At 46.2% G+C, this 14,212-nt stretch overlaps 1 protein-coding gene across 8 annotated transcripts; it reads right to left on the reverse strand.

The window, feature by feature from the left end:
* Nucleotides 1-1,121: 1,121 nt before the first annotated feature.
* On the reverse strand, nucleotides 1,122-13,507 carry ikbkg (inhibitor of nuclear factor kappa B kinase regulatory subunit gamma). 8 transcript variants are annotated; one of them, XM_088907951.1, is made up of 16 exons: nucleotides 13,258-13,495; nucleotides 11,921-12,101; nucleotides 10,893-11,149; nucleotides 10,470-10,562; nucleotides 8,778-8,900; nucleotides 6,322-6,486; nucleotides 6,121-6,197; nucleotides 5,824-5,898; nucleotides 5,546-5,681; nucleotides 5,036-5,151; nucleotides 4,353-4,505; nucleotides 3,858-3,948; nucleotides 3,008-3,151; nucleotides 2,784-2,920; nucleotides 2,075-2,160; nucleotides 1,122-1,814 (listed from the first exon to the last, which is right to left on the reverse strand). In XM_088907951.1, exons 2-16 carry the CDS (start codon nucleotides 12,081-12,083, stop codon nucleotides 1,654-1,656), a joined length of 1,977 nt encoding a protein of 658 aa, XP_088764077.1. In that variant the 5' UTR covers nucleotides 12,084-12,101; nucleotides 13,258-13,495; the 3' UTR covers nucleotides 1,122-1,653. The 8 variants fall into 8 exon arrangements, with proteins under 8 accessions (XP_088764077.1, XP_088764078.1, XP_088764079.1 ...); XM_088907952.1 differs by having other exon boundaries at nucleotides 12,474-13,491; XM_088907953.1 differs by having other exon boundaries at nucleotides 10,908-11,149; nucleotides 13,258-13,489.
* Nucleotides 13,508-14,212: the final 705 nt, after the last annotated feature.

Here is a 14,212-nt window from a genome sequence, read left to right on the forward strand (position 1 = left end):
TTGAAAAGAGGGTTAATTGGAGTCAGGTATTCCAATCAATGAGTCAGGTGTGGGTTTGACCTTCGCTGACATATAAAAAGATCACATAAGTTTGCTTACCTGCTCTTCACAACAGAAATCTGTTGAAGTGCAATATGGCCCGATCAAGAGGACTTCAGAGGACCTCAGAAGAGCTGCTGAAGCTCATAAGACTGGAAAGGGTTACAAAAGGAGCAGCTACAGAAAGCATTTGGTTGAGGTTACTGCCAATAAAGAAGGTTCCACTGGTTACTAAACATAAGGGTTCACATACTTGTTCCATCAATGACCTTGGTTGTTTATTTGTTCAATAAAGATGTAGCAATGTAAAATGTTGTATGTGTTGTTAAATAAGACTGCCTTCATTACTATGACTTAGATGAAGATGAGATCACATTTTAGGAGTCATTCATGCAGAAATCCATATAATTCCCAAGGGTTCACAAACATTTTCTCACAACTGTATATGCATCACAACATGTATAAGATTTTTGTTATTATAAATGTGTTCAGCATTACGCAAACACCAGGCCTATCTTAGAGCTCAAGAACGTAGAGCACACACGAGGGCAGCACATGAAATCGGAAACATGGGAAGTTTGGCAGAAATCAAAGTGACTCTTTTGGGAACATAAGCAGGGTTACAAATGAAAGGAAAGGATTCGATCTGTGTTGCACTTTTGGTAGATTTTGTTGACAACCTCATACAGGAATTACTTATTTCCTCGCATAAATCAAGGAGAGATTAATAAAAATAAAAGTTTCCACAAGCGTATATTGAGGTATTTTTGAAAGGCTGCAGGAAGGGGCTGGGGTATCGGCAGACACTGCGAGGTGATCAGTGGGCCTGGCAGCTGCACAAGGTGGCTCGATCTGGACTGGTTTTGATGAACACGATCACCAGTCAGATAGGTTTTATAGTTGATGCAATTATGACACGAGCCAACTAAAAACACTGCTCTGTGTTCATAAACTGCTACCACAATGAAAAAGATTCAGACTTTCAAAATCACAAGCACACCCTGTAAATGTGACCATGTGATATAGACAGCGCAATAGATTAGGTTCAATAAAAACTGAAAAAGAAGCCAAGACAAATATACTGTATTGTAGCAAATCTCTGTTTCAATAATTCAAACAATAAAAATAGAAGAAACACCCATGATTCAAAATCAACAGAAGAATGAGTGAACAAGTGACACTTAGAACTAAAAGGACACAATCATGGCAACACAGTGGAATAAACTTTCTCTATGAAGAATAATGAGAGAAATACAAACTTCAGTCTTCACAATATTGCATATTTCAACACATGGACATGTTATGCACAAAGAGTTCTTAAACGGTCCATGACTTGAGGCTTTCTCACCCCCTCTCAATTCTAACCTCTGTCACACCTGACGAATGACTCGAACAGAATCCTGTCTTGCCAACACGTACAGACCTCGTTTTTAGTACACAACTCCACTATGGAAAAACTCTTACAATTGAATTCACACAGAGGATTAAAGTTAATGGGTGTATGAATTTAACTGCTAGTTTATATAATTATTTACACTCAAATATACTCTGTGATCTTCTCGCAAAATTTGTAAAAATATTCCTCAGGAAATCCTTTGGCCACCTCCCCGTCTCTCACTGTATGCAGTCCATGACGTGGATCTGCAGGGTGTCCATGTCGGGTGCCTGGTACTGACATTTGGGGCAGCGGTAGTCGGGGAGCTCGTCCGTCACGCTGCGCCTCCGCAGGGACAGGTCCTGCGCGGGACTGAACGGCACTGTGGCGCCGGGGAAACCTGGGCACAGAGGGGGGCAGGAGACAGGGGCACGAAGAGAAAAAGAAAGAAAGGGAGAGATAACAAGGAACCATGACATAAGTGAAGCATATGAACACCAGAGCCTCGAAGACAAGGACGAGAACCTTTATCAGAGGCACTTTGAATTGCTTAACCAACAGGCACTCTACACAATAAAATATTGCTTTTCAACTCAATCCAGTTCACTGCACTGCTGTCAACCAAGCATCCACGTCAAGAAGGAAATGTCATGAATATACCAGGCTGAGGGGGCAGCAGTGGCCGCTGCTGGGGGAGCTGGTGGTGGTAATCCAGATGTCTCTGCTGCATCTCCTCCATTCGGGCCCTGCAAGAGGGAGACAAGTACTGTGAGTGTAATCGGTAGGGTGCTAATGTTCACTTCAAGTGCCTGTACTGCATTATATTAAACTGTTAGACAGTGCATGTCTGTATGCTATCTGAACCATTCTCCCAGGATAAAAGTGGCTTTGAGCTCCGCACAGCTAATACAACAACCACTCTTATGTGCACATCACTGTAAATTCCCCTAGCAGAGAGCACACATGTTCCAATACACTAAAGTACATCAATGTTAAAATAATCCAAACCAAACACTCCTGGATTAAAGGAACAAGTAAAGGTTTATTCCATGCTAAAAAGAGAAGAAACAATGTTTTTGCTGTGGAGCCTTCCTTGGGTGTGGAAGGGCCACCTGAAGAAGGCTCCACAGCTGGAAGGTTGCGTTTCTTTTCTTCCCTTTTCAGCATGGAATAAACCTTTACTTGTTCCTTTGCAGCCTACGCATGCTGACGCAGCTGCCTACTTGAACTACCGCAGAATTAAGGTAAAAAGCAATGAAGACACCATCGGATCAGGTGTTCAATTTCAGGTGTTCCTGTGTATCGTAGAGGAAGATGAACTGGAAGAGAGGTTTTTACTGCAGACAAGGGTTGCAAGACAGCACTGTACCTGGCCGTCCCCTCCGCAAGCAGCCGCTCTCTGTCTGCCTGCAGCTGGGCAAGTTGCTCTTGCAAAGCTTCCTTTTGCTCATGGAGCTTCTCCCGAGCCTCGCGCTCTGCCAGGAAATCTGCCTTGTAGATCTCCGCCTGGGACACAGCACAGTCACTCAATGCGGGTGTGTGCCTGCCAGCAGCTCAATGTCAGTGAGTGTCTGAGTCTTTGAGTGAGTCTACCTGTGCAGTAAGAACAGGCACGGTCTCCAGAGCTCCCCTCTGCTGCTCCACCTGCTCCTTCAGCTTGTCGATGAGGTCCTGCTTCATAGCCAGAGCTCTCTCTGCCTCCTGAAGTTGAGCTGCAAGGTCTTCCAGCTCAGCACCCTGGACACAGAGAGGCAGACTATAGCCTTCGGAATGATACAGCCTCCTCTAATGTACTGCACTACACTGCCGTCAGAACAACACAATCAAGACACAGAGGAGAATACAGAGCAGGCAAATCCAACAACTTCGTCTTGTGCTTCATGCAAGGTGTAACACAGGTGCTTATGCAAAGGGCTGATATTTATACCACAGCTGTTCCTAAACAGGGAACTCAATTTTTTTCAACATAGAAACAAAATCATTCAGGGAGGAATTACATTTTATATTTTTTTCTTGCTACAGTGCTACAAGATCGTTCATTGAGATTTGATCGATAAAAATGATTTTGTGTTGCTGTAGAAAAATACAGAACACATTAAAACTAACAAAACCAAGCCACCTTAACATACAGACAACGTCCATCATCCATAAAAGTTTCTTAAGCGATATGTTGCACATCGAAGGCTTACCATCGAGTATGTTATACCTTATCATTTAATAACCTTTAATAAATGTGGATGTATACGTATCATAACAACCTGGAACATAAAAATACTACTGAGTAATTAAAGGACTATACCCAGTATGCAGAAGCATTTATGGGAAATCTGGACAATTTTACAGTCAAAGAATGCTCCAACATTTCAATCTGACAGCACTGAGTGAATAAAAAAAACAGGCAGCAATCACGCAGCGAGACAAATGGGCGAGAGTGCTGACAGACCCGCTGCTTGGCAGCTGTCTCGTTCTTCAGTCTCATGTCATAGTCCTGGAAGAGCTGGGTGTAGGCATGCTGCAGCTGAGCCAGCTTCCGCCTGCAACAGAGGGGGAGAGTGGAGACAGAGCGACTGACATGAAAATACAAAGCACTTGACAGCAGGGATAACAGTAGTCTAAGACAGAAGGTAATGAAACAGATGTGGCTGCCTGCTGCATTCTTCTGTGGTGCTGCACTGGACTGTGAAGTTCATCGCAGTGAAGGATATGTGGTTCTCATGCAGTCTTGCAAAACCTTCTCAAAATTGTATTCAAAATAATCAGCGTTGAGTCCTTTAACACAAACTGAAAATGGACTGATATGACCACAAAATAACTGCTTTGTATTTTTACCGTGCACCATCTTGAAAGATTTAGCTTGAAACAGCTCCAGAAGGCAGATACATGTTGCTGTAGAGCTACAAAATGCACTGCTACATTCTCTACTGCACAGCTGACTCACTTCTCCTCGGTGACGATGTGTCTCTCTGTCTTCAGCGCTGACTCCAGGCTCTGTGTCTGCAGCCTCAGCTGATCAGTGGCCACACTGTGCTGCTTCTTCATCTGCTCCGTCTCCCTCTCCAAAGACTGCAGCGCTTCGCTCGTCCTGCGCAGCCTGGACATGCACATGCACACGCATAAGAACATAAGAAAATCTTACGACGCAAACAGGCCATTCAGCCCATCACAGCTCTTCATCTTCCTGTTCACTGAGTGATTCTATCACCGCGTCAAGCTGAACTCTGAAAGATCCCAGCGTATCAGCCTCCACAACGTGGGTTGGCAATCCATTCCCCGCATTAATAACTCACTGTGCAAAACCATTTTCTAGTATCAGCACTGAATCACACTTAACAAGTTTCCACTTGTGTCTTCACACATACAAACAGCTGACAGATGATGTACTGTTTCTACACAGATACAACCACACTAAACACTGTCTGAAATCGCGACAGTGTTCATCTGCCATTGTAATAAAATAAAAACAATCATAAATTCTGCAGTCTGGATTCCACCACACGGTAATGGAGTGCTACTATCACATGCACATGTTAACTGAAGGGAAGATGCCCTCTGCAACAGCGAGTTACTCTACTTCTCTGTCATAAAGAAGTGAAACTGCGGAGATTATTCATGCAGACTTACTTGTCTTCCATCATGCCCTTCTCCCGCTCACTCTTCTCCAGGCAGCTCTGGCTCTCCTGTAGCTCTGCCAGCAGAGACGTGACCTGGGCCTTCACAGACTCGTTGTCCTTCGACAGCTGGGAGACAGCACACAGACTCTCAGTCACCAGGGTGTCGCAGACACACAGACACACAGAACAGCACAAAGACACAAAACTTCAACTTGAATCCTTCCAGGTCCGGAAGAATCTCCTTGGTAACCATTATTCACTATTTCACCATCACAACTCATCACAGTCTAATTGAATTGCTGAGTGCTCAGCTATGGTAAATGCCAGAAGAGCATGAATCCTCCAGATGAAGAAATGAGAATCCCACTGCACTTTTATTAAAATCTTTAAATCCCAAACTGTTTAGCCCACAGAAGCTACACAATTTCTGAAAGCTTTACTTTTTTCATTTGTTAGATGACTGACGACCGGCTCAGCCATGAGTTGGGTGAGCACAGGCAGCACAAGTGTCACATTGTACCTGCAGGCTCTGCTCCCTCTCGAGCTGCAGATCCCTCTCCCGCTGTTTCCTCAAATTTTCCGAATGCTCCAGCCGGGCTTCTGCCATCTTCAAGGCCTCCACCTTAGCCTGCAACTCAGTCTCCAACTGCTCTTTCCTGTTTGCAGACAGTCCATTCAAAGGCACACACTGTACACATTCACAGTATATGTAACGCACACAAGGAAGGCTCCGCGGCCGAAACGGTTTCTTTCCCCCTCTTTCCAGCGGCACACCCCTCCCCTCCGCATGCACCCTACCTGGCGTCTGTGATGCTGATCTGCTCCGACAGCTGGGCCACCTTCCTGCACAGCTCCGAGCCCGTCTCATCAGCACTGAGCCCGGTACAGACAACAGCATTCGCACAACTCAGTTAGCCTTTCATGTGACATGATACCGACATATATTTTTGGAGTTTTAATTAACAATATCTTGCACAATGTTACGTTGTTTTTTTTGACAATACAGAATTATAATCCCAAAAAGCTGCACCTTCCAAAGAACAAGGTTTATGGCGACAGAGATCCGAGTGAGACTAAAGAGTCAGTGCTCTATACCTGTTGGCCCTCTGCAGTCTCTCCTGGGTCACTGTGCCCTGGGGTTCCTTGCTGCCCCCTTCAGGCTCCCTGCTGTCCTGCACAGCACAGCAACATGAGGAGAAACACAAATGGGGTTATGTCAACTTGAGTAATTATTAAATGAAACATTTAAACAGGGCTGCTGTCTTGGACAGTAACAGTACTGCAGTACAAATGCACCTTCAACTGGGCCAGTTCACTCTGCAGCTGGACATTGGCACTTAACAGCTCCTCCTTCTCCTTTTCCAACAGCTGATTGCGTCTCCTCAGCTCCCTCAGCGACTCCTCCAGCTCCTCCTTGTGAGCCTTCAGCAGCTTCAGGAATGCGTTTGCTCCTTCACCGGGCTAGACAAGGGGAGAGGGCAGAGAGGCCAAGGAAAGAAACGTGCAGAAGACTGAGAACTTAAATTGCATCTCAGAACATGTTCACACTGTCCTTCTCGGTCACTGCTCACTTTATTTCCTTAATCATACAGTTCTACTGAGATCTTTGTCCACTGGGAAATGGTACATAAAACCTGAAGATACACAGAGTAAACCAGACATGGGTAGAAAAACATCTTCCAGTGTGGTCCCATCATGCCTGCTCAGGCAGGACCACGTCCTCCAGATACCGGACATGGTGTCCTCACTCCGCCTGGACACTGGGTAGGGGCAGAACTTTCAAGCCCTGCTAAACCACTGAAAACATACACATCCAGGATCTCTAATCCATTAGGATGCCCTCTGCCACAGGATATTTCACAGGAGGTGCTTCAAATGCCAACTGTGCTGCATTACACTTTTTCCAGTAAACTCTTAAGAGACAGTTTCACAGACTGAGAGTATAGCAACAAGTCTAGACTTATTCATCTCATTTTGTAATGATAAACCAAAGAATAAACATAAAACCATGTTTACATTCAAGCAAAACAAACATACTTGTAAATATAACCCTGAGGCAGCAGGAGCCCAGCACCTGGCTTGTTAAGATGCCAGTGGCAGTGGGCTTTTTTGCTTCGGGAGTACGGTTGGGTACTTTGCCCTTAAGAACAGAAGAAAGTATACAGATGAAAGTAGGCCATTCAACCCCACTTGACCATTTAGTTGTCAGAAACAAACTGATCTGATTAACACTGAACCAGATGTTTCTTGAAGGATGCCAAGGTATCGGTTTTGACAATATTGCTGGGTAGCTTGCCCCCACAACCATTGGTATAAAAATATGGCAAAGGATATTAACACTACAAAAGAGACTCAAACCCATGTCGATCTCAGAGGCACAGTGCCTTATTCATCTGACGCCACATTGACTGGATACAAAATAAGCCCAGCCTTACACAGCAGTTTGATCTGTTCAATTTTTACTGCTACAGTCATTTGCACAACCTATATTATGCACAATTGCAAAAACAGTACATGTGAAATTAACTCATCAACTGCTCATGAAAATGTCCTTAAATATACTCAAAACGAGGCAGAATTGCAGCAGTTTTCAGTTTACACTAGAGAGCCTGAAACACATGGCAATACATGGTGTGGCTTGGACTGCAGTGCAGCCGGAGTCTAACTTGTCTTCCAGATGCTGTAGATGCATGTAATTTTGGAATACTGTAGTTGTTCTGAAGACATACAAGCAAGACGTACAAGTACAGTTAGAGAACACAGATGTGTAATAAAAGAGTAGAAGGCAAATTACAATCTTAATAATTGTGTTTCTTTTTAACAGTATTTACAAATTCTTGAAAACAATAACTGTAGTACCAGTAACCACACACTGTAAAAGTGTCCTTGTAGTAACCCAGCCTTCATCGGGTTGGGTGACAAGGGTGAAGGGTGGCAAAGACTAAACAAAGAATAATTACAAGCCAAATATCTGACTTCTGTTCTGTAAAGTTAAGGGCATAATAATTTGAATTAAGTTAGAAAATATCCTATATGGATCATAATACACAGTAAAAATACTTTTTAGAAAAGATACATATTGCCTAACCAACTTGTAGGCATTTTCTTAATAATTAACAGCAGCAATAAATATGATATTGTGTATTGAGATTTGATTATGTTTTTTGATAAACACGCTTTTAAAGGTTGAATTCTCAAGTTAGGGGCCCTAAGCATTCAAGGAAACTCATGTTTGGATTGAGATTAAGTTAAACAGAAAGCAGTGTACAGATAAGGGGGATGTTCAAAGTGGGCTGGTTAGTGGAGTCTCAGAAGGACCTGTAGTAGGACTACTGTTCTTCCCAATTCAAATCAGAAATCTGAATCCTGGTATGGGGTTGTAAATTAATCATATTACCACAGATATTACCAAAGTAAGACTGTAAAACATCTGCCAGGTGATACTTCACGTAGACAAGTGCAACTATTTTGTATCCAGATCACTAACAGGGGCTGAATGGCCTCTTCTCATTTACAGCTGTTCGTATGTAAATGATTCTAAAGTGAGGTTTTGCCACACGTGACCGTTTCTCCAAAACCAAGCTCTTTTCAGGAAACTCTTTTAATTGAACCATAATAAACATTATCTTGATTTTGTTTTGTTGTAGAAAGGGCTCATTTTGCTAAACACAACAGGTTGATCTTGAGACCATGCCTCGGAAGAGAAGGGGTCTGGCAGGGCTTGTCCTCCCTGCCGTGCCCACGTGTCTCACCTGGCTGCGCGCTCTCTCGGCCTCCCCGCAGTCGGGCTGCTCGGGCTCGGAGGAGAGGCTGTCAAACAGGCTCTGAGTGACAGTGCCCTGGGAGCACACTGAGCTGGATGCACTGGAAAGAGCCTGAGTACACACACACACAGACTTACTCACAGACCTCTGGCTCAACAGGAGTGCTCGCAGTCACACAAGCAAGAAAGAAAGGAGAGGCTGTGACAACGGCTCAACCAGCCCCCTGCTGACTGATTAGCTCATGGGGGGTGGAGGGGGGAGTCAAACTCAGTTCCCAGGGCACTGGGGATCTAGGGCTTTCATTTCAATTCAAACCTCCGAATTACAATAACTGATCTAGTATTTGGTTTAACTGAATGGCTGTCAATTCAAGTTGGACCAATAAACCTCTTCTCCTTAGATCTTCATGTGTTGCTTGAGTGATATTTAGAATACTATCTGGGCAACCAGGTCCAAGAAGTACATCTGGCTCTGCTGGACATAATTGTATAAAAACAATCCAAGGTCTTTTGAGGTAGATATCACACCTGATTCACAACAGACTGTTACAAATCCTTTTCAGCCCAGGACAGAAGTGTCCTTTTTCCTCCACTAACCAAGCCTGTCACATTCACTAAGCCAAGAGGCTCAGTAGGACAAAAGCCGAGACTTTGGGCTCCTTCAGGAACTGATTCCGACACCCTGAATCAAGAAGACAACAGCGAGCAAACACAGCACTCAGGAGCACCAAGCAGAGTTCATTTCCTCTCCTTTGTCCGTTTGCATTCATTATTCTCAATGTTACAACTCATTATGAGAGATCCAAAGGCCTTTTCTTTGATTTTGTACCACGAGCACACCCCATATTAATGCAGGCAGCTGGTCAGAGAGCTGCCAACAGGAAAAGATGTCCTGTGCTTGGTTACATCCCTGCTCTACACACCAGCCCCCAGGACTGCGCTAGAGCCTGGCTGGGCTGCCCTGCCTCCTAGGGGAGTCAACGCTATATTTCAAATAAAGACTCCAGGTAGAATGAATAACAATCCAGCCCTTTTCCAGGTGGGAGGAACCTTTTCAATTCACTCCCCCTGGAGTCTTTATTCCAAAAACAAGCTCTTAAACATGTAAGTTATCTACAGCTGCAGCATCACTGAAGGAACTGAGGTCTGGCAAGTTCTTAATCACTCAGCTGACCATCAGTCCAGCGACACAATGGAGATGAGGCTGCTGCACCAGTCGGACTGGGAGTCAGTGCAGCGACACAGCAATCACTGATAAACTCCCTTTTCAGTCGTTCATTTCGGGTTTCGTCAGCTGCAGACTCTATAGCACAAACCATAATTATAAATTATTTATTTAAACTGATATACTAAGGATTTTAACTTATTGTACTCTCTTGAAAATGTTTTTCTTTTATAATAAAATTTCTAGTAACTGGGGTAGCTCTATGTGAGAGACTGCAACTCATACAACCTAAAATAAAACTTCTGCTCAATAGGAGTCTGTTCATACTTCAGCAGTATTAATCCAGTGCGTGTTGCAGCACTAACCCAGTGAATCAGTGACCAGCGCTGGGGCTCAATGCAACAGCCTGCAGTGTCAGTGTGGTTAGTGCAATGGCAGCGTCAGTGCAGTATCAGCACAGCATCGGCTCGTGCAGTGCAGGTTAGTTGGCGCTGGAGCGGCCGAGAGGTGTCTCACCATGCTCTGAGGAGGGCTTTCTGGCTGCCTCTCCCTCGCTGCCTTCACTCCTGCCTCCAGCACCACCTCCTCTGAACTACTGTCCAGGCTCTCCTGCAAAACACAACACGGACACCATCACACTCCTGAGCAGGGCTGCACACAGTAAAACGGCAACTGGAAATATACAGAGTGAGCAGGAACGTCAAGCTCAGCTGCTCCAGGCCTGCGACCCCCCAGGATGCACCCTGATGAACACTCAACTGTGGGAGTAACCACGATAGGTGAGAGCCTAAATTGCAGGTAAAGAGAGATTTCCTGTTACTCTAGCTATTAGACCTATCTAGATTTAATGAAGAAACCAAGAAGCTCCAGCAGTTTCTAACTTTAATCACCACAACAAAGTATTTTAGATATTAATCTGCAGCTGAAACATCTGCACACCTCAGGACTGGGTACCTGCCGGCTGCTCTGGGGAGATGGGCTGGGGTTCTGGCTCAGAGTGTGGTTCTGGGTCTGAAGCAGATGGTGGTTCAGCTGCCCCTGCAGGAGATGGTTCTCCCTGCTGAGCCGCTCCACCAGGTCCCGGGCTTCTCTGAACTTCTCCATCAGAAACTGGCGCTCCTGGCGGTTCTTCAGCCGGAAACTCAGCATCTCCTCATAGCGATCCCTCAGCGCCTGGTTACTCTGCTTGATAGCATCTGACCGGCACAGGAAAGAAAAATCCAGTTCAGCAAGCAGAAAAGGAGTAAATAGAGGAGACCATACTAAAGGAAGATTTTCAATTAATTTTAGAAAAAACTCCTTTGATATACACAGAATTATTAATTTTCCAGAGATTCACAAAACCCCAAACAGTGGAGGCTACTACACTGAGATCTGTTACAGTTCAGCTCGACGCTGACAAGAGTCACACTGTACACAGGAACAGTGCAAGCTCTGATGGACTAAAGTTCTTGATACTTTAATACACATGTGCTTTGGAGCTTCAAAGAAGGAGAAGCCTATTGTTATATCCAATATAATAGTGTTAATTGTGCTTTTCCACAGGAATCCAAAGCACCTCACATATAAGAGGGGACCCACTTCATTCACCCCTGAAGTGCAGCAGAGCTGCCTTTCTCCACCAGCAGCTCCACCACACAGGAAGTGAGCGATTCCTTCAACAACGAGCAGGGGGAGTTTCAGGCGGACTGCGTTTAGCCCAGACTCCAAGGCTGTGTGGGCTTGAGTGCCACACAGGGCAGGAGTCACGTGATTGGTGTTCAGGGCAGTCCGAAATCTAACCAAAGACCTGAACAGCACAGGAAGATAGTAACTATCAAGTGTAGTAAAAGAGCAGTACACAGACACCTCAGTCATAGTCAACAACAGATAGAACCTACAGTCGAAGGACTTTGCACTCGCAAGTTTAATGTTATTTTTCCTGGGGTCCTGATCAATGTCACAGATCGGGGACAGCGTGCTGGTACCTCGCAGGTCCTGGTTCTCCACCAGCAGCCTCTGGACGATCTCGTTGCCCGCCAGCTCTGGGGGGATCTGCGTCGACCCCTGACCCCGCAGCCCCATCGACCCGTCTCCACCAATCATGTCCGACTTCAGCTCGTTACCCATGAGGCCCTTGGGCTGGACCATGGTCTCCACACGCTGTAACTGGACAAACAGCAACACAGGGTTCGTTAGTCAATCGCTTCTCCTGTTGTAAGTACAAAGACACTGACTTGGTTTGTTAAAACTAAACAAGACCATGACTTGCAAAAATAAGTATTTTATTGAACAGTTATTAAGTGGGCTCCCACCCAAGTTAAAGAGATTCTGAAAACGACTCTGCTTCCCCGCCACACAAGAAGCAGTTTTAATCTTTAAAACGAACCCAAACCCTTTCAATATTATGCATTACGAGAATATCAAACCACACACGAGAGAAAGGATCTTGTTAAAATTACGGTTTAGCACACCACAGAAACAGCCCTCGTGGTAACCAGATTATGAAAGCTGAACAGTAACCAGGGGTCGAGTGTTTACCTTCACCGTTCGTGAAAGTTTAAAAATGACCCTTGAAGAAAAAGTCAGAAATCAGTGCGATCAAGCTGTGTCGTAGGCTATGCAGTGTGAACCGAGCACAGTGCCAGCCCCTGCTCAGAGTCCAGGCGCTGGAGCCGAACCAGAATCCGCCCGCTACAGTGTCAGCGGAGCAGCCGCGTCCCCGGCCGGTTCCGATCCACGGGAAGGTCCCGCTCGCCCGAGCCCTCTCTTCCTGAATCTGCCCCGGGTGAAGATCCGCTTTCAGTTTCGCTGCAGTCGATGGAGGGAGGGGCTGGGGTGACGCGAGCGGGCGACTTCTCTGGCGATATTAACCCTTCGTGGTCTCGCACGTCGCTTCACAACAAAACACACCCACGATACTTCTCAGGTGTATTTATTTTGAACTATGGTTGGGGAAATTAACAATCTGAACCAGCTTGCTGGACCTCGGGAAACCGTAAACACTGTCGGCGGAGTCCCTGCACATTAATACAACGTCCGGCAAAGCGAGCTCTGCAAGTCGTGGGAATTTTAATTCTTCTGTTCTGCTCTGGCAGTGACGTTCAGATCTGAGGATCCAGATGCAGAAGCCCCGGGACCGAGGAGCTGCTCTGCGGGTCGGAACCACTTCAGACCCCTCCTGCCATACCCTGAAGGGCAGGGCGGAGCTCTGCGTTAGGGTTGTCCCGGATTTAGGGCCGAGACAGGGCTGTGCAGATTCTCCTGGAGAGAGGTATCACAGCTCGCTCCGCAAGCCTGCTCCCCGGCGAGTCTCCACACTCACCCTGGGTGTATACACTGCAGATTTAAAGGGAGTCCAGTCCGCGTTTCCGCCTCCGATTCACAAGTCGCACAGTCGCGGGCTCAACGCATGTCGCCCAATTTCAGCAGACGAAGCAAGAGGACTCGCTTTCTGCGGCGCCTGCGCCGCTCAGCCCCGGCTTGCACGCTGTCCCCGCGGTCCCGGCGTCCCGGCCCAGCTCCTAGCTCGCGCAGGAAATCCCCGGCCCCGCGCGGCGCCCTACACTTCCGCGAGCTGCCCCATTGGCCGCGAGGCTCTTAAAGGGGAAGGGACCGGCTCGCGCGGGGGGCTGCAGTCGCAAATTTGTTTGAAATGTCATATTTGTATTTACCGTGCTGTTTGCTTAGAATAACATACGACACATGCAGCCCATTTATTCTTGTAAATGTTTGTTCTCCCCCTCACACAACCCTCGCGTTTACTCGCAGCGGTGTGATGTCATAACACTGGCATGTGATTAATACCTGATTTCAAAAAGCACAACAAATAATATTTAATCGCATTATTATACTTTTGGAAAACACAACGATAAGAGTATGAATACTCCTGCAGTGTAGAGAGCGGACCCGAGGAGGTATCCGAACCTCGAAGGACAGAGCCCACAGGAAACACGAACCAGAGGAAACGAGTGGAAACTGCGTGTCGATGGAACAGGAGGAATGCATTTACTCGAAGGGTTGCAGGGGAGTGGAACAGGCTGCCCAGCCACCCCGTTGAAGGCAGCATCCTGAGACCCTTCTATCAGTTTTATAATCCGGAACCTGTTAGAGTATTAACTGAGGGTCTGAGAGGAACCGAATTTGCGTGAGGTACATGCACAGATCTACGTTGAGAGTGCAATTGCAGCTTATGTGTGAAAACTGCTGCTTTAACCCCGCGCTCCCTCCCACACCGCCTTCGCTCGGCGTCACCTGCCGCCGCGACTGTCCCGCCTCTC

Source organism: Atractosteus spatula, chromosome 2 (assembly GCF_055471065.1).
Source record: "Atractosteus spatula isolate fAtrSpa1 chromosome 2, fAtrSpa1.hap1, whole genome shotgun sequence".
Classification (NCBI taxonomy): domain Eukaryota; kingdom Metazoa; phylum Chordata; class Actinopteri; order Semionotiformes; family Lepisosteidae; genus Atractosteus; species Atractosteus spatula.